Source organism: Dipteris shenzhenensis, chromosome 4, assembly GCF_047967505.1.
Source record: "Dipteris shenzhenensis isolate YYH24624 ecotype China chromosome 4, Dip_SZ_1.0, whole genome shotgun sequence".
In the NCBI taxonomy this organism is placed as follows: domain Eukaryota; kingdom Viridiplantae; phylum Streptophyta; class Polypodiopsida; order Gleicheniales; family Dipteridaceae; genus Dipteris; species Dipteris shenzhenensis.
Genome location: NC_141599.1, coordinates 14,552,739 through 14,577,420, shown reverse-complemented (window position 1 = coordinate 14,577,420; position 24,682 = coordinate 14,552,739). Strand labels below are relative to the sequence as shown.

The following is a 24,682-nucleotide window of genomic DNA, read 5'->3' as shown; positions in this document are numbered from 1 at the left end:
GGACATGACAAAAATCGTGTCTTTTCATGTGCTTGGGCTGTCCCAAAACCAAGGAACGCACCTTTTCCACCATCGGGCACACCTTTTGATGAAGAGTTTTGACTCCTCACCCAAGGGACATACCCCATCGTGGAAAAAAAAGGACACACCTCTTCATGTGGGGACACCCCTTTTGAAAACAGGGTCACACCTCTTCATGAAAAGGTACACCTATTCCAAGGGTCACACCCCTCAGAATAGGCACACCTTTTGGCACCAAGCACCTTATAAAAGGGTACCTAGAGGGGCTAAAAAGGAAAACCCAACCCCATACCTTAGGCCTTACCCTAGACTACCCAAGGGTTAATTAAACCCACGCTTTAATTTTTGGAAACCACCCAACCTAGGCAGCCACAAAAAAAAATGACGATTCCCGTTTGAAGCCCGTACGGAATTTCGTCACACAGGCTCGCCTCCCTTTCCACGCCATACGCAGCCCTCCATCAGCCGATTTGCTGCCCTGGGTTCCTGCCGGTCTCTCAGCGCCAGATCCCTGCCCATGCTGCTGCGAATCAGCCTTGGAAGCACGCAGCAAGCATCGCCACAAGCAAGCAGGCTGCCCCTTTTTCGCCACCATACCTACCTGTGCCCAGCAGTTTTTCTGCCCCTCTATCGCGATTCAGACCAGCCTGAATCCTACTGGCTTATCTCGCCACTTTAGCTTGTGAAAAGCGCCCTTTTGCTGCCCTCCATTTCCGACCAGCCAGGCCCAGATCTGCTCCTCGCAACCCACAGGCATTTTTCCTCTGAAATCAACGCATGAAACACGTGTTTGGTTCCACGCAATCTGCCCTTTTCTGCACCACGCCTCCGCCAACGCCCCTATCTGCCTCGAAAGTCTCGCCAGGCACCTTTTTCTTGCTCACACTTCAACGTGAACCTGCAAAGATAGTAAATGGACCTCCGGACAGAGATTTTCAGGCCATTCTATGCAACTAATTGGCAGATCAAATCTATGCCAGGTGGATTCTTTCCATTCTATTTCTAAGGATTCTCTTTCGTATTGTTATTTGACGCTTATTATCAAATTACAGCAAATGAAAGCCTCCTCCTTAAAGCATGGAAACCCCTGGTAATTCCCCAGTCCTTTCTAGGACACCTCAGGCATCATCTACCACACAATATCGTGTTCAAATTGCACAACCAGCCCATTTCGGAGCTTTTGCATCGTGGGTCTTCTGTGTCACATGCCCTTCCAGTGACTTGGACCACATCCTATACCTTCTGCGTGAGGCACCTCAGTTACATTACTTAATCAGCATAGTCCAGGTTGTGTTCCACGAGACACGTAGATACCCAGAACCCGATATTCCTCACGAGTTTGCTGTCCATCTTTGGAGAGACTTTTATCCCTCAGCTTCAGCATTTCCAGGGTACTCTCCACCTCCTTCAGCTCCCAGATATCCTCCTGTACAGGTTGTACCTTCCCCAAGACAATATTTACACTCTGAAGGCACTCCTTCTCCTGGATATCCTCCACTTCCGACAGCAGCTCCTTATCCCTTCTCAGATCTGTGGACTCTGCAACCTACCCCTGTACTCTCACGAGCAGTAACACCCATTTCGACATCACCAATGTTACCTCAGACAAGACCTCCTTTACCAGATTTCCACGGCTGGTTCCATCCTGCTTCTCTTGCCCCCTCCAACATGAGCAACCTCAGGGAGCAGCCCGAATCTTCTTCCAGGAATGGTACAAACTAGAGCGCAGGTTCGTGCTTTTCTCACAGGGACCTCAGATATGTCGACGCTCGCGTGCAACCTCTCCAGAGATAAGCGACTCAAGTCCAAAAAAGACCCTAGAAGTCAACTTACAAGGCGAAGCACTACTTCAACTTCAAATTTCCCAGCTTCAGGACAGCATCTCCGACTTGGTCCAGAAAGTCCAACTCCAAGATTCTCGCAGTACCACACATACAGAGGATGACGTGACGCAACCAGACGACTATGTGGACTCATTCCCACCAAAGGTAGAAAACACTGAACTCCGTGCCCTCTACCGTTTACTCCAAGCTTCCAAAACTGAAAGACTTGACATTAAACTTCCAGAAGCCTACACTAGTCAACGAAATCGCCGAGCAGTTGACCAATGGCTCGCAAAATTGCGCATGTACTTTGATACTGTTGACCTCACGGAAGGCAAAAAGATTGCCTTGGCAGCCTCCCTCCTTAAGGATACAGCTTTCCTATGGTGTCAAAGACGCTTAAAGGACAGCAAAAGTGTGTTAACCTGGGAACGTTTTGAACACGTGCTCCATAAGCAGTTCATACCTGCCAATGCAGACTTCCAAGCACGTTCAAAACTCCGACAATTGGAGCAAACAGGCTCCCTGTCTTCCTACATCTCTCAGTTCACCACATTGGTGCTGGAGATTGATGGGTTAACTGATGATGATCGCCTTCATGCTTTCATCTCAGGCCTAAATCCCTCGTTACGCATTGATGTCCTTAAAGCAAACATCACCACCACAACTGGCGCTATTGCTTACGCAGAGCGCATAACAGATTTCCAAAACACAGGGAAGCAGAGTGCTAATCAAACACAGAACTCTACTATGGCCAAAGGTGCTCACCCTCAAGATAGCCCCAGGTTTAGAAAAAACTCGGGTAATCAAGGTCAGCGACAGTCTCAAGATCCCCACAAGTCTCAGTGCTGGAGATTGATGGGTTAACTGATGATGATCGCCTTCATGCTTTCATGTCAGCATGAATCCCTCATTACGCATTGATGTCCTTAAAGCAAACATCACCACCACAGCTGGCGCTATTGCTTACGCAGAGCGCATAACAGATTTTCAAAACACAAGGAAGCAGAGTGCTAATCGAACACAGAACTCTACTATGGCCAAAGGTGCTCGCCCTCAAGATAACCCCAGGTTTAGAAAAAACTCGGGTAATCAAGGTCAGCGACAGTCTCAAGATCCCCACAAGTCTTATACCTCTAAACTCGAGCTCTCTAGGTACCAGCATCCTCACTCTCTCCTCATCATGATAGCTGAACATCCTGAAGTTCTCCAGGCACCAAGCTGCTAGCTCTACCACCAAACAACATAGCCGAGACATCATATCCTAGGCACAAATCCAGATTACCTAAACAGTCACCCTCGAGTGTGGTTCTGTATTGTTGTCCCCCTCTAAGTCGCAACCTCTGTCTAACCCTGAGTCCTCAGGTCTTGTCGAAGAATCCCCCTCTACTTCAATAACACCACATGATTCCAACACTCATCGCTGTCCATCACCTTCACAAAGAATCCTGACTCCTCTTCTGACCAACCTCAATGTCTGACATTCTATCACAACGACGTGAAAAGTAATGTAAAGTATCTTCGTAACTCAACCTACGCTTAACCCAAGGTTAACCATGGTTAAGTGTTGTAATGGTTTGGCCATGAGGGACTGGCTAGAGGAAGTGCACACTTCCTAGAAGTTCTTAAGGACAAAGTCTAGGTGCACCACTAGGTCCTAGGGGCAAGGCAAAGGCTTTAAAAGAGGGGTCTAAAAGTTGGGCCTAAGGACAACCAACATTGTCCTTGGTATGGGGGTTAGGACTTTAATGAAGCGGCAAATGGCAAGGAGGAGGTGCCATTTGTCATGCATGTGTATGCATGCCCTTCCCCCACCTTCCATCTCTCTCCCCTCACTCTCCTAGAGGTGTTGGACGTTTTCAGTTGTTCTTGTGCAGTTTTTGAGCTATTTGAGCTGTTTCAAGCCTGTTTTGCTTGTTCCAAGGCTAGTACGCGCTTCTAGGAAGTGCCAGAAGTCATATTTGAACTTTTTGAAAATTTCCATACAGAGTGTACGGACGTCCGTACAGCTTTACGAAATCCGCACGGACGTGTGCAGCTAGCTGCCTCTAACAGGTGCCCAAGGTTGTCTTTTGCTGTGCTGGACCATTTTGCACGTGCCTGTGTGCCTTACTGCACTACGAGTCCTGCCAGGCAATGGAGCCTCAAGCTTACTCTCCCTGAGAGTCTGAAGCAACAAATTCCAGACTGTTTTGGCTGCGTGTATCTCTTGAATTTCTTGCTTGGCAACTTCATCCACACCTTGACGTTGTACTAAATCAGCTGGGGGCTGAATCTGTACATGTGGATTTGGCGGAGGTTGCTGTAAATTCTGAGTTTCATTGGGGGAACCAAATGCTATAGGAAGCATCCCCTCAAAAACATCATCTAAAGAGGATGGAATCTGAAATTCAGCATGTGCATGTGCTGAATTTTCAGAGAATATAACATCTCTACTAACAAAAATCTTGCGTGTAGCAAGATTATAGAGACGATAGCCTTTGCTTTGTGAACTATACCCCACAAAAATGCATTTGAGTGCCTTATTTGACAACTTGTGTCTAAACTCCACAGGCACGTGGGCATATGCAACACAACCAAAAACTCTGAAATGGTCCACTAAAGGCTTTCTCCCATGCCATGCCTCATAGGGAAGCATTTGTAGGAGCTCGACTCAAAATATAGTTGGCACACATGAGGCCTTCTAGCCAAAACCTTTGAGGCAACTTCTTACTTGTGAGCATGCATCTATCCATCTCCATGGCAGTGCGATTCTTCTGCTCAGCTTTGCCATTCTGTTGAGGTGTAAACCTCACTGTAAGCTAATGCATGATGCCTTTTTCTTTCAAAAATGTCTTAAATTCATGAGACAAATACTCCCCCCCTCGATCTGTTCGAAGTGTCTGCACTTTGAGTCCTGTCTCATTCTCAACCATAGCCACAAAGTGTTTGAAATGCATAAACACTTCTGATTTTACCTTGAGACCATAGACCCAAGTGTAGTATCTCCCAAGCTGCCATAGATGTCTTGCATGACCAAATATGAGGTATAATGAACCTCTTGAGAGAAAGAGAAATTACTGAAAGAGCTTGTGCATCTCTAGAGTCCCATCTTTTCTGCTCTACTGTGGGAGCTCCTGGAGCGGCTCCTCCAATTACTTGTGCTGCATTTGCACCTCTACCCCTGCCTCCAGCTGTAAGAGTGACAGGTGTAGTCGTTGTATCTAGTCTTGCTTCATCTCCATTGACATAATCCCAAAGATGTCTGCCAATTAGGCCGACGTGTCTGCAGGACAGCCATCGTGGTGACCAGCCTTTGCGCACACATGGGCCCTCGCATTGAATATGATATATACATGGAGAATCCAGTTGTGGACAGCAATCGGTGACATTCCAATATGCCTTCCCAATGTTGAAAAGATATACATCCCAAATGCATGCTATGTGGTTGGATTGACAACACCCAATTAACTCGTTTCAAGATTTGTGCAGATAGAATAAGATAGAGAGCAGTTTCAGATCAGAAAGAGATATGCAGATGTAAAGCCACAATAGATCTCACCTTTCCACACAAAGGAAGTTCCAAAAGTCTACCAACACCTGCAGCCAACATACGCTTTAGTCTGGCATCAACACGAGCTGTGTTTGCTGAACCCTCTGCTCTAGAACCACCACGTGCCTCTCGTAGGCCAGGTCTCAGTACTTGCTCTAGGGTGAGCTCTGCCTGCTGCTCCCTCGTGCACCCACACGGACTCTCCTACACCCTGTAGGTGTGGGAGCCCAACCCTGGCTGCAATGAATTTAGGAGTGATCCAAAGCAGAGCATCCAGCGTTGTGTGCACACTGAATGAACCCACAATCGCCTTGTCCATTCTTATATAAAAGAGCATCTGGCTTTAATAAGTTCCCTGCTATCTATAACCAACTGGCCCTTTGCAATTGCCCAAGTCTCTTAGACCCATGTTAGCTTGCTTCTCTCAATCCTAGGAAACACCAGCCTTGCTGGATTGAGTGCACAAAATTCGCGGATATCATCTAGTTATATAACCTCGTTATTCTCTTCAAGCGCTTACTCTTAAACAAATTTTGAAAAATTCTCCTATACCTTGCAATTGACTCCCAAATTGAGTCTTCTTTAAACCTAGTAACTTTGAACTTTTATTCCTAAGCTTTCTTTCCATGAAATCGATACCTTGTTTAGGCTCATGTGGAGTATAGGTCGAATCCCAGGCTCTTGGGTTAAAACAAGATTGTCTTCAGTCCCCCAATGCCCCTTTCAGTCTAGTACTGTGCTCTATCTTGAGCACTCCTAATAGATTCTCTTGCAGTCGCTAACATTCTTGCATATTTAGCCAGAAATCCTTAGCTGCATCTAGCTGAATACCCTTCAATCCAACTATCACCAAAGTCTTGGGTTTACATTTTGTACATAAGCATGAACTTCATTGTGCTGAATCATAGGTGTTAATTATTTTCGGGCGACCTCTTTGTCAAAGACAAGGCTCCATGGGAGCTCATGCAAGCAGCGTGATGTGCAGCCAGTTCATCACTACCCAATGGCTTATTGCGTTGTAGGGAAGGCTTATTAAAATTCTCTTAGATTATCCTAGTACAATACAAGAATGAGATAATCCTCAAGGGTGGTAACAAAATGGAAGAGACTGGCTATTTATGGTCAATTTCTTAGGGTTCTAGCTCATTGCCCAAGATAACCCTTGAGTATGCACTAAGAATCGACATAATGGAATGTATAAGTAGCATATTCTTGAATCCATGATAGTAAAGAAAGTGTTGGTGTAATCTTAAGAATAAAAGTACATTGTCTAATAAACCAAGAGTTGGAGTGGCGTATGTGATTATTTTTCCTTGTAAGAGAGTGATAACATATAGCCATATGCACAGCACTATTATAGGCAAATTCCACCAGATGGCCTCTTGGAGACACATGCTCGAAGCATATTTTTCAAGACTTGATTCACCCTTTCTATTTGCCTATGAGACTTAGGATGATTAGCGGAACTCATACTCGTAGTTAGTTTCCAATTTCCAAAACACTTCCTGCCAAAAGTGCCCAAAGAACTTCGGATCTCTGTCATTGACTATGTCACAAGGCAACCATATAACATGAACAACTGCTCAGCAAATCGGCAAGCCAGCTCAGTAGCCTTCACGGTTATCTTGGTAGGTAAAAATCTTTCCATCTTTGTCAACCTATCTACCACTATCTAGAGAGCAACATGCCCTCAATGAGTTCATGGTAATCGTTATAATGAAGTCCATGGAAACAGTCTCCCATTTACTTCCAGGGATATCTAGAGGATGTCCAGCCTCTAGGTGTTCGCCTTATTCACTTGACACTGTTGGCATTTTACCACATAATCGGTATCTCGGCCTTCATCCTAGCAATAAAACATCCGTTTTACTAATGCTGAATTCCTGGATGACCTGTAGTTGGAGTGTTGCTGACATTCATATAAGCTCTTTCTCCCAACCTCAGCGTCATTAGGATTGCAAACCTTTCCATTTTGGAACAGCATCCCATTTCGAATGTAGAACTGACCACCGGCATATGATGAGTCTTGGTCTATATGTATTGGTCCTACATAGTCCTTTGAGGCAATCATAAAGGTCAGCTCCAATCCCGGTAAACCTCAGAGAGTTTACCTTGATAGAAAATGGGAGAGGGAGAGAAGGAAGCCTGAGAGAGTGAGCAGAACGTCGAATGTGCAATAGAATAAAGTAAGAACAATACAAAGGCGGATAAGGTTTTGTCCTAAGTGACAAACCTTATCCTTTACTAACCACAGTTAGTGAACTAACTATGATTAGGAAAAAAAACCTCTAAATGAGGGAAAAGTACCCCTAACCCACTTATTGACTTTACTGCCTAGAATTTATCAATAATTCTAACACCCCCCTGCAGTGCCAATGTCATGTACAAGGAAATGATCAATCACCAAAAGGAGATAAGTTTAGGGCACTGCGAAACGCCTCAAACTTCTCACATGGAAGTGCTTTGGTGAAGATGTATGCAACATTGTCATGTGTTGACACATAGATCATACTGATCTCTCCTGCATGCAACTTCTCTCTGACATAGTGATAGTGAACCTCAATGTGCTTCATGCGAGCATGAAACACAGGATTCTTTACCACTACTATAGCGCTCTAACTATCAGTGAGAATCGAAGAAGGACCCTCCAATGAAAGATGAAGATCAGCAAGCAAACGACGCAGCTAAACACATTCAACTGCCGCTGTGAAAGCTGCCCTGTACTCAGCTTCACATGAGTAAGTAGCCACAGTAGATTGCTTCTTGCTCAGCCAAGAAATGCAAGCTTTGCCCAAAAAGAAATAATTACCGCTTGTGGACTGCCTAGTGTCATAGTATCCAGCCCAATCTGAATCATTGTAAGCATGTATCTGCAAGTCACTCCCCCTGGGAAACATCAAGCCATAAGACTTTGTGCCTTGCAAGTAACGGAAGATGCGTTTTACAACATGCCAATGTGTTGTCTTTGAGCTGTGCATATACCTACTCACCTGAGATACTGCAAACTGAATATCGGGCTGCAAACTGAATATCGGGCCATGTATTGCATAGATATATGAGGCATCCAACCACCAAACTGTAGAGTGTGGCATCTATAGATTCTCCTGCATCATACATCGTAAGCCTCAGCCCTAGCTCCATGGGAGTAGCTACAGGCTTGCAATCTTGCATCTTGAATCTATCCAAGAGTTTTTGAACATACTTGGATTGAGACATAATGATACCACTTCTCTCTTGAATGAATTGGATCCCCAAATAATAATGCAACATGCCCAAATCTGACGTGTCAAAAGTGGCTCTCAATTCAGCCTTGAAATTTGCAATTTTATCACCATTTGGCCCTGTGAGCAGAAGATCATCTACATAAAGAATGATGACCAACATTTCCCCCCCATCCTTCTTGATGTAGAGGGTGCTTTCAGTTGGACTATTGCTGAAACCCTTGCTGGACAGAAAGGCATCTATCTTTGCATACAAGCACAGGGAGCCTGTTTCAGCCCATATAAAGCTTTATTCAGCTTGCATACCTTACGTGCATCATCTGATACCGCAAAGCCTGGAGGTGGTTTCACATACACCTCTTCCAACAAAACTCCATTTAAAAATGTTGTTTTTATGTCCGACTAATGGACTTTCCAATCCAAATGTGCAGCCATGCCAATAACAGTTCTAATGGTTGTCATTCTGGATGTAGGAGCAAATGTCTCCTGATAATCAATGCCCTTTTTCTAAGCATATCCTTTGGCAACCAGCCTTGCTTTGTACCTGTCAATGGACCCATCGGGGTCCCGTTTGACCTTGAAAACCCATTTTGTACCGATGGCATGCTTGCCTCGTGGCAAATCCACAATAGCCCAAGTATGATTTTTCTCTATGAACTACAACTCATTGTGCATGGCCTGCATCCAATGCACATTATCCTTTGCTTCTTCAAAAGAGTCAGGCTCCTCTTCATCAAGAAGAGTCCCTGCATAAGCTGTCTCAACTAAAAGAGCCCCCCCTGCATGCCTTACCGCACTACGAGTCCTGCCACGTAATGAAGCCTCAAGCCTACTCTCCCTGAGAGTCTAAAGCAACCAATTCCAGACTGTTTTGGCTGCGTGTATCTCTTGAATCTCTTGCCTAACAACTTCATCCACACCCTTGAGTGGTACAAAATCAGCTGGTGGCTGAATCGGGGCATGTGGATCTGGAGAAGGTTGTTGGAAAGGTCACCTCCCCAGAGGGAGACCTAGGGCAGGATGTGCCCAAAGAGAGATTACCAAGATGTGTGCATCTGGGACAGATCTGGAGCATTCATGGTTGGTGGGGTATCCCAAGGATGAAAGGCTGCATCTGGAACAGCAGACATGGCAGGGTGTCCCAGGTAAAAGGGGCGATGACGTCAGCAATTGTACGGAACTGCACAGCGCTGGAGAAGAGCCTAGCAGAGGGCAGAACCAGCAGGACAGAAAGGCGCTGACATGGCGGGGGATGGAGCAGCACATGGCAGCCCATATGGAGGGCTGGTTGGGCTGGTCAAAGCCAGCCAACCAGGCCCTATCTAGGGCTGGCCAAGGGCTCAGCCCCTGCATAGAATCGTGGGCCAGCAAGCCCTGGAAAAGAGAGCCCAAGAGGGCGATTTTGTGGGGCCAGTAAAGGGCCCTATTGGGGCTGGTTGGGCTGAGCCAACCATGTCAGTTGGGCCAGCCAACCTGGTCTGTCCAGTCGGCCCAGATTGGGACAGACTGGTCAGTTTTCTCAGCAGGCCTTAGGACCTATATAAGGAGAGGCTCTTGGCCTCATTAATCATCCAGCATAGCCAGCAGTTCCAGGGCAGAAAGGAGCAGCAGGGAGCCTACTCTCTGGGCCTATCTACACCAAGTGAGACAGTGCAACAAGTGCTGCAGACTTAGCCAGGAAGAGGCTGGACCTTGGCTGTCTTCTAGAGCAGCAAGGTGCTGAGATCATCATCTTCTGGAGCAGCCATTCACAAGCAGGTTGGAGCAGTGGAACAGTTATCTTGAGGCCTACATTCAGGAGGACCAAGGGGACCTGTGTGCTGCAGACAAAGCTTGGCAAGGGCTGCCCACCTAGGCTGATTCTCAGGCAGTAAGGTGGAGAAGAACACACTGGACGGAAAGTCTACAAACGCTCAAGGTGGAGCACGCGGGCTCGAGTCTAGAGATAGCCAGCAGATAGGAGAATGACACTGTGGTTAGATCAGAGGACCACAACATTGGTGGGACTCTGGATCTATCTATTTTGTATTGTGTCCATAGTTTTGGACGGAAATATATTATTTTGGTGGTTTCTCTATCTGGCTGGTTCATTGTCTATTGATGAGTCTGCACATCTAATCTATGTGACGCACATTAAGTTAAGAAGTTTGTGATTCCACACCCCACACGCACACTGTGTGAGCTCCTAGGCATTACTATAAGTCTTCCGCTGTGCGTACCCTCTATTGGGTCAGTTCTAACAGAGGTTGCTGTAAATTCTGAGTTTCAGTAGGGAACCAAATGCGATAGGAAGCATCCCCTCAAACACATCATCTCAAGAAGCTGGAATCTGAAATTCAGCATGTGTATGTGCTGAATTTTCAGAGAATCTGATAAAAATCTTGCGTGTAGCAGAATTGTAGAGATGATAGCCTTTGTTTTGTGAACTATATCCCACAAAAATGCATTTGAGTGCCTTATCTGACAACTTGTGTCTAAACTCCACAGGCACGTGGGCATATGCAACACAACCAAAAGCTCTGAAATGGTCCACTGAAGGCTTTCTCCCATGCCATGCCTCATAGGGAGTGATTGTCTTCAAAGCATTTGTAGGAGTCCGATTCAATATATAGTTGGCACACATGAGGCCTTCAAGCCAAAACTTGTGAGGCAACTTCTTACTTGTGAGCATGCATCTATCCATCTCCATGGCAGTGCGATTCTTCCGCTCAGCTTTGCCATTTTGTTGAGGTGTAAGCCTCACTGTAAGCTGATGTGTGATGCCTTTCTCCTTCAAAAATGTCTCAAACTCATGAGACATATACTCCCCCCCTCGATCTGTGCGAAGTGCCTGCACCTTGAGTCCTGTCTCATTCTCAACCATAGCCACAAAGTGTTTGAAATGCATAAACACTTCTGATTTTGCCTTGAGACCATATACCCAAGTGTAGTTGGTGAAGTCATCTATGAATGTAACAAAATATAGATAACCCCCAAAAGCAGGTGTCCTCATGGGACCTGACACTTTTGGTTCAGGATAAAGTCAAAAGGAATGGACCTGTCCTGAACCAAAAGGAATGGAGCTGACAGAATCAGGGGCCTTAAAGTCAACGAGAAATTTAAGGGAAGTCGTATAGTTAACATCTAGACATAATCAGGGGCATAATCATCCTCAAGGCTATGGTAACTTGTGAAAGGGAAACTTGTACAACAAGGGCATGCCACATGAATAGACACCAAAGATTTCTTGATGTAATTGTGAAAAAGGACACATTGCTAGAGATTGCTACAAGTCAAAGCCAAAAGGCAACAACATGGCTATAGATAGAAAAGCAGTATGCAGAGTCACAAAGGCAGAGGACAACAATCTAGCTCAGCAAGAGCATGTGAGAATGGGAGAGAGAGAGCAAAATGAGAGTAAGAAGCAGGAGAGAGTGAGAGTTGAAAGCTTACTTGCAAATAGATGAGAGTAAGAGACATACAACTGAAGGAGTGACGTAAGGTTTTGTCCTAGTGACAAAACCTTAGTAGTCACTAACCATAGTTAGTGGACTAACTGCGGTTAGGGAAAAAAACCTCTTAAAGAGGGAAAAGTGCCCCTAACTAGCTTATTAAATTACATTGGTCACTGCTGAATAACTTCTAACACCTCCCTGCAGTGCCAATGTCATGTACAAGGATGATTAATCACCAAACGGATATAAGTTCAGGGCACTGCGAAATGCCTCAAACTTTTCACGTGGAAGTGCTTTGGTGAAAATATCTGCAACATTGTCATGTGTGGACACAAAGATCATACTGATCTCTCCTGCATGCAACTTCTCTCTGACGTAGTGATAGTGAACCTCAATGTGCTTCGTGCAAGCATGAAACACTGGATTCTTTGCCACTGCAATGGCACTCTGACTATAAGTGAGAATTCGAGAAGGACCCTCCAATGACAGATGAAGATCAGCAAATAGACGATGCAGCCAGACACATTCAACTGTTGCTGTGAAAGCTGCCCTGTACTCAGCTTCACATGATGAGGTAGCCACTGTAGATTGTTTCTTGCTCAGCCAGAAAATGCAAGCTTTACCCAAAAAGAAACAATTGCCACTAGTGGACTGCCTAGTATCATAATCACCAGCCCAATCTGGATCACTGTAGGCATGCATCTGCAAGTCACCCCCCCTAGGAAATAACAAGCCAAAAGACTTTGTGCCCTGCAAATAACGGAAGATGCGCTTACTGCCTACCAATGCATAGTTTTTGGGCTGTGCATATACCTACTCACCTGAGATACTGCAAACTGAATATCAGGTCTAGTGTTGCAGAGATAAATGAGGCATCCAACAGCCTGACTGTAAAATGTGGCGTCAACTGATTCTCCTGAATCATGCATTGTGAGTTTCAGCCCCGGCTCCATGGGAGTGGCTATGGACTTACAATCATGCATGTTAAATCTGTCCAAGAGTTTCTGCACATACTTGGACTGAGACATAACAGTGCCACATCTCTCTTGAGAGAACTGGATCCCCAAATAAAAGTGAAGCAGCCCCAAATCTGACATGTCAAAGTTGGTCTGCAAATCAGCTTTGAAATCTGCAATATTATCCTCATTGGACCCTGTGAGCAGTAAGTCATCGACATAAAGAATGATGACTAAAATTTCCCCCCATCCTTCTTGATGTAGAGGGTGCTCTCAGTAGGACTATTGTGCAGCCCCTTGCTGGTCAAAAAGGCATGAATCTTGGCATACCATGCACGAGGGGCCTATTTCAGCCCATACAAAGCTTTATTCAGCTTGCATACCTGAAGTGCATTTCCTGAAATTTCAAAGCCTGGAGGTTGTTTGACATAAACCTCTTCCAACAAGTCTCCATTTAGGAAGGCTGTTTTAATGTCCAACTGATGAACATTCCACTCAAAATGTGCAGCCATTGCAATAACAGATCGGATGGTGGTCATCTGGGATGTAGGAGCAAAAGTCTCCTCATAATCTATGCCCTTTTTCTGAGCATAGCCTTTGGCAACCAGCCTTGCCTTGTATCTATCAATGGAGCCATTTGGCTTCCGTTTCACCTTGAAAACCCATCGTGTACCAATGGCATGTTTACCTGGTGGCAAGTCTATGACATCCCAAGTCTAATTTTTCTGAATGGACTGCAATTCATCGTGTATGGCATTCATCCAATGCACATTGTCCTTTGCTTCTTCGAATGTTGCAGGCTCCTCCTCATCGAGAAGAGTACCTGCATATGCTGATTCCACTGAATTAGCACCTTCCATGTGCCGTACTGCACTGCGAGTCCTGCCACGTAATGGAGCATCAATCTTACTCTCCCTAAGAGTCTGTAACAGCCAGTTTGGGACTATTTTTGCTGCATGTATGTCTGCAATTTCTTGCTGAACCACCCGTTCCACTGCCTGTGGAGGTGGCAAGACATCCTGTGGCTGAACTGGAGCATCGGGAGGTGGGTGTAAATTCTGATTTGCATCAGAAATATCAGCAGGGGAACCCAAGGCAATGGGTAGCAACCCCTCAAAAACATCCTCTGAAGAAGAAGGCATATGAAATTCAGCCTGAGTGTGAGCTGAATTTTCTGCAATTATCACATCTTTACTGACAATGATCTTGCGCATAGCAAGATTGTAGAGACGGTACCCCTTGCTTTCTGCACTGTACCCAACAAATATGCACTTAATTGCCTTATCTAACAACTTACGCCGAAATTCAACTGGCACATGAGCATATGCAAGGCATCCAAAGACACAGAAATGATCCACTGAAAGCTTTCTCCCATTTCAGACTTCATAGGGAGTTTTTGTTTTCAAAGCCTTAGTGGGAGACCGATTTAAGATGTAGTTGGCACACATTAGACCTTCAAGCCAGAATTTGTGAGGCATGTGTTTGCTTTTCAGCATACATATGTCCATCTCCATAAGAGTTCTATTTTTCCTCTCAGCTTTGCCATTTTGCTGAGGGGTCACCCTCACTGTAAGCTGATGCACGATACCCTTGCCTTTCAGAAAAGCATCAAAATCTGCAGACAAGTATTCCCCACCTCTATCTGTGCGCAATGTCTGTATCTTGAGTCCACATTCATTTTCAACCATGGCTGAAAAGTGTTTAAACACCATGAACACTTCTGATTTGCGCTTCAGCCCAAAGCCCCAAGTGAAATTGGAGTAATCATCAATAAAAGTAACAAAGTAGAGATGACCATCCAATGATGGAGTCCTCATGGGACCACAGACATCACTGTGTATAAGCTGTAATTTTCGGACAGCTTTAACTGAACCATCCTTTTTGAAGGGGAATGTGTGCATCTTGCCTAAAATGCACCCTTCACAGGCATGTGGAGGAGGTATCTCAAGAGGTGGCAATGCATCAACCATAGAGTGCTTCTGAAGTGTCATCAAGCTGTTGTAATGCATGTGGCCATATCTGGCATGCCATAACTCTGCATTCTGCATGGCAGCAGTAGGAGTAGAAACTGCAAGAGCATGTGCTGCTCTTTTCTCAAAAAGATCAAGCTGAAAAAGCCCACGCAGCAGAGAACCAGATTATCTCAAGGCATAATCATTTTCTCTGTCTCGGACAGCACATTTGTCATCCTCAAAGATGACCTGAAATCCAGCCCTCTTAAGAGTGGACATTGAAAGGAGATTCTTGGTGATACCAGGCACATATAAGACATCTGAAAGTCTGAAAACTGAGCCATCAATGGCGGTAAGCTCAACTTCTCCTGTACCACGTACTGAATATAACAAGTTGTTCGCACAAGTGACTTTCTTACCAACGGGAGGTGGATGCAAGGAAGTGAAGAGACACTTCCTAGAAGTGATATGCTTGGAGGCACTGCTGTCAAAATACCAAGTATTCAGTGTTTCATTGACACTGAAAGCTGATGCATCTGTGGAAGGATCATAACTGCAAGTCAAAAAAGCATATGTATCATCATTACAAGTGGTTGTACTATCCCGAGCATCTGGAGCAGCCAGCCTAGAATCTGAAATGCAAGATAAAAAGGCATAATCCTGTCCAACAAAGTTAGCTGCATCATCCCCACTGTCAGATGCATGAGGAGCTGAATCTGAAACAGCCATACCGGAGCTATTTTTCTTCTCTTTTGCAAGCCTTTTCCTGCATTCTGCAATGTGATGACCTGGCTTTTTGCAGTAATGACAAAAACCCTATGAGATAGAGGGTGGCCGGAAAGAGAAGCTGCCCTCTTCTCTTGGAGTAGCTCCCCTTCCCTACTCCTTTCCATTGAAGGCTTCATCAACATTGGGATTCTTCTCCAACATTGTCTTTTCCAACTTGAGCTTCTGCCACCTGTCTTCCCTTTCCTTGGTGAGCTCTTCTCCTTCCTTCAGCTACAAAGACGTCCTGGAGTGGTGTTGTTTCTGTTGCTCTCTCTGTGACCTGCGGACGATGTGATGCTTCTATCCGGATCTAGAAGTAGAATCACGACTTTGTGTCTTCAGGAAAGTTGTAGAGGACTTTGTACTACAATTTTCATTTTTATATCATTGCAATCCGAGTTTTCTGTGAAAAGTTATCACTCCTGCAAAAAGTGACGAAAATTATTCCTGCGCGCGGATTTTGTTCTTGAGCTCACGGAATGATAGTTTCCAGCCTACTATCGCTATCTCGATCTCCACCTTCAAAAGTTTGCTGCTCCTCTATTTGTAAGTCTGTTGTTACCTATACTTTTTCTTGCAAAAATTTGGGGCTTTTTGCGTTACACTGCAATTTCTTGCATTTTTGGGGCTTTCAGGCAATTTGTCCTCTTTTGGATGCAATTTCCATGAAGAAACTGGGGCTTTTGGCATTCTTATGCAATTTGGCAGTGAACAAACATTTTGGGACAGTTGTAGGTAATTTTGAGTGACATTGGAGATCATTTGCAGGATAATTGAAGTGCATTCTGAGCCTTTGATAGGCTGTGATAGTATTTGTCACTGTGGGCAGATTTTTCTTTGCAAATTTTACCTGTGCATTTTACATCCCAGGAAGGGATTTTACTTGGTCAGTTTGCTGTATTTTTTGAGATTATCTGGTGAAAATGGCTCAGAACAACCCCAATGAGGTGTTCGGAGTTCTCACACAGGAGGATAAGTTAGATGGCACCAACTACTCCTTGTGGAGTTTCATGGTTCGCAATATCTTGGTTGGCAGACATCTTTGGGATTATGTCAGTGGAGATGAAGCAAGACCAAATACAGTGACTACACTTGTCACTCCTACAGCTGGAGGCAGGGGTAGAGATGCAATTGCAGCACAAGTAGTTGGAGCAGCTGCTTCAAGAGCTCCCACAGCAGAGCATAAAAGATGGGACTCTAGAGATGCACAAGCTCTTTCAGTAATTTCTCTTTCTGTCAAGAGGTTCATTATACCTCATATTCGGTCATGCAAGACATCTATGGCAACTTGGGAGATACTAGAGAGTATGTTTGCAGCAAGAAATGATGCCAGGGTTTCCTTTCTGAAGCGAGAACTTTCCCATACGCATACGGAGGAGGGAGATTCCATGAATTCTTACCTCACAAAGCTTCAGGACTCGAGGGAATAATTGCTGAATATTGATGAAGTCATTCCGAATTCAGAGATGATCACCACCACTCTGAACTCTCTTCTTGAGTCCTATCTCGGTTTCCACACCTCACTAAATTTGTCATTGAGGGGAGGCAGCAATCCTCTCTCTTTTCACGAGTTTGTAGGACTTCTCTTGCAGGAGGAGCAGACTCGCAGAAATATGGCAACCCGGGCTGGTGAGCATGCTATGCTCTCCAAGTTCAAGCCCAAGGGTAAAGGGCAGCAAAAGCCACATGCAAATCAGCCCACAAATCAGCATAAGGCTGATTCAGGACAGCCCTCTTATAAGGCAAAGGGTGAAACAAATAAGCAGAAAAAGAAGGGCATCTGTCATTATTGCAAGAAGCCAGGTCATTATATTGGAGAATGCAAGAAGCACATAGCCAAAGAGAATAAAAGGGATTCCGGTATGGCTGTGTCAGATGCATCAGCTCCACATTCTCATGATGGGAGAGATGTTGCAGCCAACTTTGTGGAAGAGCACTATGCCTTTCTGTCTTGCACTTTAGATTTTTCAGTGGGTAGTTCAGATGCTACAGCCACTAATGATGATGACCCATATGCTTTCTTGACTTGCAGCTATGATCCTTCAAAGGATGCATGCTCTCTTAGTGTCGATGAGACACTTCATACTTGGTATTTTGACAGTGGTGCTTCAAAGCACATCACTTCTAAGAAGAGTCTGTTTGTATCTCTGCATCCTCCACCCACAAAAAAGAAGGTGACTTGTGCGAATAATTCTTCTTATTCAGTGTGTGGAGTGGAAGACATTATTCTCACATCCACTGATGGCACAAATTTCAGAATTTCAGATGTTCTTTATGTGCCAGGGATAAAGAAGAATTTGCTTTCAGTGTCCTCACTCAATAGAGGAGGATTTCAGGTTGTTTTTGATGATGACAAGTGTGCAGTCAGAGACAAAGAGAATGACTATGCTTTGATGTTGTTTGGCACTTTGTCTCGAGGTTTTTTTCAGCTTGATCTATATGAAAAAAGATCCGATATTGCATTATCAGTTAGCACTCCCACTAGTGCAATGCAAAATGCGGAGTTATGGCATGCCAAGTATGGGCACATGAGCTAGGGCAGCTTAATGACACTTAAGAGTGCATTGCCTCCTTTGGAGTCGCCTCCTCCTCATGCATGTGAAGGTTGCATCCTTGGCAAGATGCATAGACTTCCCTTCAAGAAGGATGGTGCAGTGAAAGCTACATGGAAATTACAGCTTATTCACAGTGATGTATGTTGATTACATCAGAGTTAATCTGACTCTATCTCTCTCACAATAACTACAACCTTTACGTTCTCACTTGCAGCGAGTAAGCTCCTCAAGATCTCATCCACAAATGCTTCACCATCAAGCCTTGAACAATCTTTATGATCGTATCCCTAATAATATCCAGATGTTCCATGACAAGCTCACATATGTGCTAATTGTCACCGATTACTTACCCTCATAGATAGTTGCCAGGTTTGCCATACCTTTTGCAAGAGAGGAGGTCATTACACAAGCAAAGAAGATGTCCTTCACTACCTTGGAATTCTCCTCTTTCTAGTGCTTTCTCATTTGGGGCAGTTGTGTTACTTGGCACAACATACCACAGCTTCCTACTGACCTCTGCATTTTTAGATATGGTAATTGGTACCTTCAAAGACAATTGTCTCTAGAACTCTCATATCCATTGACGCCATTTTGCTGACTAAATTGATGTAAACACCACACTTAAATGGCCAAGTTTGGATCAAATACGGTCACAAAATACTACAAACTGTCTTTCAAGAGCTTAAATCTACAAAGCTAAAAGAGCTTAGTCGAAGAACACCCACATAGTTGGAAATGAAGTTCCCCTCAAAGAAAGGCTTTATACAAGCAAGGCCCGATTCAAGAAAGAGGTCTAGGGTACTTTTCTAACTTCTATCCTGACCGGGGATTAACAAAAATCCCCAATATCTGCATAGTGCTTGTTATTAGCCAGACTAACTCGCTGTCCGCAGGATTCTCAAGTGGGTATGTTCTCGCTGCCCCACCTCATGGTAATAAACGGACCAATAGTCTATGCATACTTTTTGTTAGAAAGATGTCGAACATCGCTAAGGCATGCAAAGATCAATGGTAAGTACCTATTCGATGTGTACATGTAGAGGTGGCTGAGATGCCTCTGCACAGGATCAATAGTCATTGCATGTTTTATTTGTTAGAATGAAGTACGAACGGGTGCTATTGGCTATGACCATTGAACGTATTTCTAGATATTGGTTTGGTGTTCATGTAGATCAACTGTATAGAGTGATTGCGCACTGCAAGAGGAACACGCTGGCTTGAAACTAATCATCCTATGTAACTAGCTATATAGTGGTGTTACACCACGAACATGCACACCACATGCTGCATACCCAGACATACACGAGTACGTGCATTCACTATTGATTCTGGCACCATGTACGACTGGCATTTTTAAGCAAATTTGTAGCATTACATATGTACTAGAGCATTAGTACGAGCATCTCCATTTCTTTTTGAATGAGAAGAATAGCAAATCTGTAGCATTACATATGTATTAGAGCATTAGTACGAGCATCTCCATTTCTTTTCGAATGAGAAGAATAGCCAAACTTACTCCCAAATTAGGGTCTACAACCCCAACTTGTCAAATGAAGGCTACATATCACATTGATAATCCACTTCACATTTCTGTGCATCACAGCAACTAAAATAACAGCAAATCTCTGAATTGAATCCCAACAGAAGCCAGTACAAAGAGGCTAAGACCAAAGAGCAAGAAAGAGACAACCTCTTTACTGAATTTGAGCAAATCCAAGTTACCATCTATGAAAAAGATGAAGTCCAACAAAGCATATGATCAAAGACCAGCTGAATCATACCGTGAGAGCGAGGAGTTGAATCTTCGGATTCTTGTTTCCAAGCCGCTTCTTAACAGATTTGACAGCGTCCTTTGCATGGCTGCTCAAATACACACATAATGTAAGCCAGCAGATGGCAGAAATCTATACCAATCAAGCTCAGACAATATGAAGCAACAAAGAATGAGGGGACACAAAGACACTGTTAGCAATTAGCTTTTGTGTTCCCATAATGTAAGACATCAGGTGCCTATACCAACCAAGCTCAAAGGATATGCACAAACACACTGATAGCAATTAGCTTTGTTTTCCCAATATATTGTAGATCAACGCACTTCTTCCAGTTCAGAACAGTTAAAATAAAAGTTTAAGGATTGTACTAGGGTCAACCTTTTCTTTGACGAAACTTATGCATGAAGAGATACATCTAACTTGAACCCAAGAGGTAATGGACCTCAAACACCATCACAAGGCCATTGCAATGTGGCATGGGCATGCTCCAATCCTTGGGCACGATGCCTGCATGGCAGTACGAGCAGCAGACACGTGGACAGCAGGGGGGTTGCCACGTCATTCAGCAGCAGCAACACACAGACCACATAGCAGCCACACAGGCTGCCACATCATCTGTGGGACAGAGCAGCAAATAGACACAAGCAGCATCCCATACCCCCATAGAGCAGAGTAAGATGTGTGGAGACTGCTGCATCTGCATTCCACAACATGTTTCAGATCCTTCTCCACATGCACAGACCTTCTCCACTTGTGCACAGAAGTACACTGATATAGCACAGACATGAAGAGATGTACAACTGAGTAGACAGCCTCCAAAACTATACCAGATGGACGGCCAACTGCTGCTATAAAATCTAAGGAGTAGATACGTCTTATCTGTTGCTCAGTCTCTTACGATCTTGGTGGCTGCTGAGAGATTGCCTGGATTGCAAACATCCTATTAAGAGGAGGGCTACAGTCACTGGTGAGTTAACGCATTTGCAATATGAGTACCAGAAGGACAGGTTATCTAAAAAGCAACCTTTAGACAAGAGCTTTCACGACAACATAAAATGAGCTCGCATTCATAATCCTTCCAGTACAGAATTACAAAGTTGAACCAGAAAAAGTAAATGAAACACAATTGGATTCTTCCTAGGTGGATGGATGCCCTAAATAGAGATAGCATTCCTAACCAAGCACAACATTTACATATAACAACTTTCCCGCTGAGTCACTGGGCAGTGCAGATGATAAGCCGCATAAATACACATCATGCGCAGTCAGACGAGCAAACTTAGAACGAGTTCATGTTTCTCATGGACATTCAAATTTGATATATACCTAGATGAATCCAGGAACATTCTTAAACTCATCCTCTAAAAACACAACATAGTGTAGTGTCAATCTCGCGATAGTCACTCATAAGATTGAAAACCATAAACTCCATCACGCATAGCAAGGACTAGCTACTATGACCTCTAATTCATGTGCACATGGCACCATATCTCAACACCTCCCCTTGGTGCCGTGATCCATTGGCTACTACAAGGTGGTCAGATGTGAGTTACAAATCCATCACCTCCCCTTAGTGCACACCTTGCTACTTAAGGTGGTCAAGTGTGGTATTACAACATGGTCAATACATCCCCTGGCTGCTAACATATCCACTCTCGGGTGGTGAAGTTTGATATCTGGAAACCAAGGTCTACTCATTTGGTGACCTTTACAAAACATGGGCTAAAGGTGGCAAGGCAAGGGTGAGGTTGATAAAAATGACACCTGCAGGAGCCTCCTGGGGTATCCTTTGAAATGATCTCCTTTTGAGCAGCGAGCATCCTCAAATGTGCCATCTTAGTCTCTCTTTTCCAGATTATTGATTTATACCGGTCACATAGACTCCGTCTCAACATTGGAGCAGCATGTGCTTCGTAGCTCTGCCTGAGTTGTGGTTATGTCACATGCAGCACGGTGAGGGTGAATCCAAAATCAAAGCTATACTACCACCTTGGCAGGGCTAAAAAGTCTAAAGCTGTCTGAAGCATGGTCGACAAAAATGACACCTACAGGAGTCTCCTGGAGTCTCCTGGGGTATCCTTTGAAATGATCTGCTTTTGAGCAACGATCATCCTGAAATGTGCCATATTAGTCTCTCATTTCCAGATTATTGACTTATACCGGTCATGTACACTCTTTGTTCTCCGTCTCAACATTGGAGCAGCATGTGCTTCGTAGCATGGTGAGGGTGAATCCAATATCAAAGCTATAGTACCACCTTAGCAGTGCTAAAAAGTGGATAGAATCCCTATACATGCCAGGTGTAATTTACATGCGGCAAAGTCATAGTGAAATGCCATGATACTCTCACATGAGAGAAATTCGTTAAGATTAAGGCCCCATCTTAAAGAGGTTCCCTGAATGCTTTTGACAAGAGCGATCAGGTGCTTGGCCCTGCTTCCTAGAAGTTCTTCATATGAGACAGGAGCCCAAACAGAAATTTTGTAAGATACACTCTCTTTTGTTTTTCTGTCATTTTGTTCTTACTACAATTATAGCACTGGTCTAGCTCACATGCTACCTAAGTTTATTACATGTATTGGTGTCCCATCGACTGGTCTTACTGGACAAATCTTAACAACATTCAGCTAAAACTCTCTCTCTCTCTCTCTCTCTCTCTCTCTCTAAAAACACACGTGCGTGCACGCATACACACACAAATTGGCAATATCACTAATTCAAATTTGTTGTACCTGTACAAATAACTCTTTGTAGGATATAGGCAGAAGGGAGGCTACTGTAACTCAGAAACTTTACACTAAGCTGTTGATTTGGACATCGACATAACCAAATCGTGAGAATCACGAATGCAAACGGAAGGGCGGGCAAACACAAACCCGTAGCACAACGGGGTCGCATCGTTGCTTGCTTTTCGCTAGCAGGGATGCGCAAATGGAACGGGACAAGCTTGTCAATTCTTGGATGCCATGATTGACAAACATCAGTCACAATTTAACTAAGACCTAACCCAAAGCCGATGGGACTGTCACGGGAATTCAGGGCTGCCAATCGGGGGCGAAAGGTGTATGCAGGGAAATAAACCATCCACAAAAGACGCGCGTACCCTGGTTCGGTATTGATGATGTCACAAAGCTCCATATTCATGGCCCAGTCGGGTCCGCTGAGCATGTCGCTGGTGGCGCGATCGACAAGGCTGGCCATGGCGTGATCGAGCGGGGGGGAGCGAAGCAATTGAGGCGAGGAGAAGGGGGCTAGTTAGGAGGAGGAGGAAGAGGAAGGCATGGTGAGGATGAAAAAGGAATGCGAGGGGTGAGGGGGAAGCAAGCGATGGATTGCCATAGCCAAGGATCCTGAGAAGAAACTGTTGAAGGTAAAATGCTGAAGCTGTTTATTTTTGGTTGAAGCTTTGTGAACTCGTTTTTGTTGGCTTGGCCCTCTCCGTCGGCTCAGTACACACACGATTCTACGCCCCCCTTATTATTATTATTTATTATTGTTATGTTATACATTATTTTTATTGTTGTTATCGTATATTACTTTTTCGCCTTTTCTTTTTCTCTCCGCTTTTATTGCTTTTTTTTCCTTTTTTTAACTCAACAACAACAACGGGCTCCCCCTTTTTGGCACGTCAGCATCATCCACCCCCTTGGAATATTTTTTTCCTCGTCTTGGCCATTACCCCCCCCCTCCTTCTCCCAAAGAATTCTTCGTGGACCCCCCCCTTGCCAACTCACACTTCCACTTTCTCCCGAACTCCCGCATAGACCACATGACAAAAACCCACCCCACCCCCAACCTCTTTTTCCTCGACACCTCTTCTTTCCCATCCTCAACCCCCTCTTTTCCAAATACTCTCTCTCACATGGCCATACCAACCACACACCAAGAGCCAACTAAGCTCAAAAGCTCTCTCTCTCTCTCCACCCATTTATCAAATCAGTAACATAGTAGTTCCATTTTCTATTCTTGACTGCAATCTCGTTATACCCCTTTCTTAGCATTTTCTTAAAGGTGCACCTCTATGTAATCTTGTTTGTGAGTGTACTTGTGCCTACTCAATAATTTTTTTCTTTTTCTCCCTTTACATCATAAAGAGCATGAATATTATGATCATTAGAAATAGAGAAGGTAACACAAGTGATGCCATTACATGAGGGCTCCGGTAAGATTCCTCCTTTTACTCATCTTGAGACAACCATCCTTCCATAGTCAAATGCTTTACCAAAGCCCTCCCCTTTACATTTTGCCTCCTCTAAGATAGAAAGGTCAAGCATTAAAACATGAAAACAAGTAACAACATGTACATGAAAAAGTTTTTGAATGCTCAAATGTTGAGATGTAACAAAAAGATGATAGGCAAGCACATTGAGAATACAAGGTTAAATTTTCTCTTATGTACATAAGCACAATGCAAACCTAATAAGTATTCTTTTCACTATGCACAACAATAATTCCAAATTTTTTTACCATGTACAAAAATAGAATGTTTTTTTCACCATGCATAGCATTCATTGAATCAGTAAAAGTACAACTTGGCTTTTGACTTGAAGCAAAGTTGAGACTGCATAATGTAAGAGATCAGAAATTTATCCAAACATTCATTCGAATGTAAGGACGCACGGCCTTATGCAACATGAAACCTTGAAAT

The 24,682-nt window shown here is 44.3% G+C and overlaps 1 protein-coding gene across 1 annotated transcript in view; it reads right to left on the bottom strand.

The window, feature by feature from the left end:
* LOC147902502 (TOM1-like protein 9) overlaps positions 1-23,467 on the bottom strand; it is a 134,854-nt gene extending 111,387 nt beyond the window's left edge. The window contains exons 1-2 of the mRNA XM_087373547.1: positions 23,138-23,467; positions 20,044-20,122 (exon numbers count right to left, since the gene is read on the bottom strand). Coding sequence (XP_087229673.1) covers positions 20,044-20,122; positions 23,138-23,235 — 177 coding nt within the window. The 5' untranslated portion in view covers positions 23,236-23,467. The remainder of the gene's footprint in view (positions 1-20,043; positions 20,123-23,137) is intronic.
* Between the last annotated feature and the right edge of the window lie 1,215 nt (positions 23,468-24,682).